General features: G+C 53.4%; 1 protein-coding gene across 4 annotated transcripts in view; it reads right to left on the reverse strand.

Moving 5' to 3' along the window:
• The window catches only part of POU2F3 (POU class 2 homeobox 3), a 90082-nt gene that overhangs the window by 11543 nt on the left and 77152 nt on the right, over positions 1-1387 (reverse strand). For all 4 annotated transcript variants that reach the window (XM_015560645.1, XM_015560646.1, XM_006758720.2 and 1 more), the window contains one exon: positions 1142-1278. In XM_015560645.1, the coding sequence (XP_015416131.1) occupies positions 1142-1278 (137 nt within the window). The remainder of the gene's footprint in view (positions 1-1141; positions 1279-1387) is intronic.

A 1387-nucleotide genomic window follows, 5' to 3' on the forward strand; every position in this document is an offset into this window, starting at 1 on the left:
CCCACCCCACCCCCACCCCCCGTTGCTCTGAGAAACCAAATCAGAAGGAAAAGCCAGCTCTTGGGGTCCTGCCAGCAGGAAGCAGCCTCCAGCTCCTTGACCAGATGCACTGTAGCCTCTGCCTAAGGGCGGCCGGCCTGGGCCTGCGTGGCGGGTGGAGACCACAGGCACCTCCGCGGGGCCTGTGTGATGGAGACGCAGGCTCTGGAGCGGTACCTAAGGACCCTGATTAGAAGCTCTTTGGACCAAACCTGTTTTCCTCTCTTCTCTCCCCCAGCTCCCAGGGGGACACAGTTGATATTATTAGCTTCCACATACAGGTTCAAGAGTATGCTTTGGCTCCTCGTTAAAATCTGTATGTATGTAATATGATTGCAGGTATTTAAATGTGTGTGGAAAAGAGAAATAGAAGGAAACACATTTAGATGGCATTTGACAATTTTTTTTTCTTCTCCATCCCTGTCTTTTCCTAATTGTGCACAATAAGCATTTATTACATTTATAATTTGAAAAATATAACACAATGCACAGAAAGTAAAGAGTTTCTGTACAATGCCCTGGCTGTGCTCCCTCTATTTCAACTGAACAAAGAGCTACACTCTTTTCTGGGAATCCGTATCCCATTTTTAAAAAAAAATGTAGTTTTATTGATTTCAGAGAGGAAGGGAGAAGGAGAGATAGAAACATCAATGATGAGAGAGAATCGTTGATGGGCTGCCTCCTGCACACCCCCTACTGGGGATTGAACCCACAACCCAGGTGTGTGCCCTTGACTGGAATCGAACCTGGGACTCTTCAGTCTGCAGGCCGATGCTCTATCCATTGAGCCACACCAGCCAGGGCAATATTCCATTCTTTAAATCTCCCAGTGGAAGGGGCAATGGGCCCCAAATAGGCATCAGGGCAAGAAGGGTCAGTGGGGGAGGAAGTTCCTGGGATGTGAGATAACAGGCAGACTGTCACTCACACACCTGGGTGACTACAGAGGGGAGTGTGTGCTCTCTAGCCTCTTCCCACAACAGGCGTCTGATGCCCAGGGGTTGGTGCCAAGGGGCTTACATGTGCCGCTCGCCCGCCCACACGTGCCGCCCGCTCGCCCACACGTGCCTCGCCCCCCGCTCCGCCCCAAGGGGCCACTCACATCCTGGAATCTCTTCTCCAGGGTCAGGCGGATGTTGGTCTCAATGCTGGTGCGTTTCTTCCTCTTCCTCCCGAACACTTCGGTGAAGGCGGGGCCGGCGCTGGGGGTGCTCACCGAGGGGTCCGCCGGGGAGGCTTCTGCGGGAGGGAGAGGAGGCCGAGCGGACTGAGGTCCAGCGCCTGTCCTGGCTCTGGCCCAGGAAGGTAAAGTAAAGAGGGACTGGTGAGAGGGGATGACTGAGGGTTA

The sequence above is a fragment of the Myotis davidii genome, unplaced genomic scaffold (assembly GCF_000327345.1).
Source record: "Myotis davidii unplaced genomic scaffold, ASM32734v1 scaffold355, whole genome shotgun sequence".
In the NCBI taxonomy this organism is placed as follows: Eukaryota; Metazoa; Chordata; class Mammalia; order Chiroptera; family Vespertilionidae; genus Myotis; species Myotis davidii.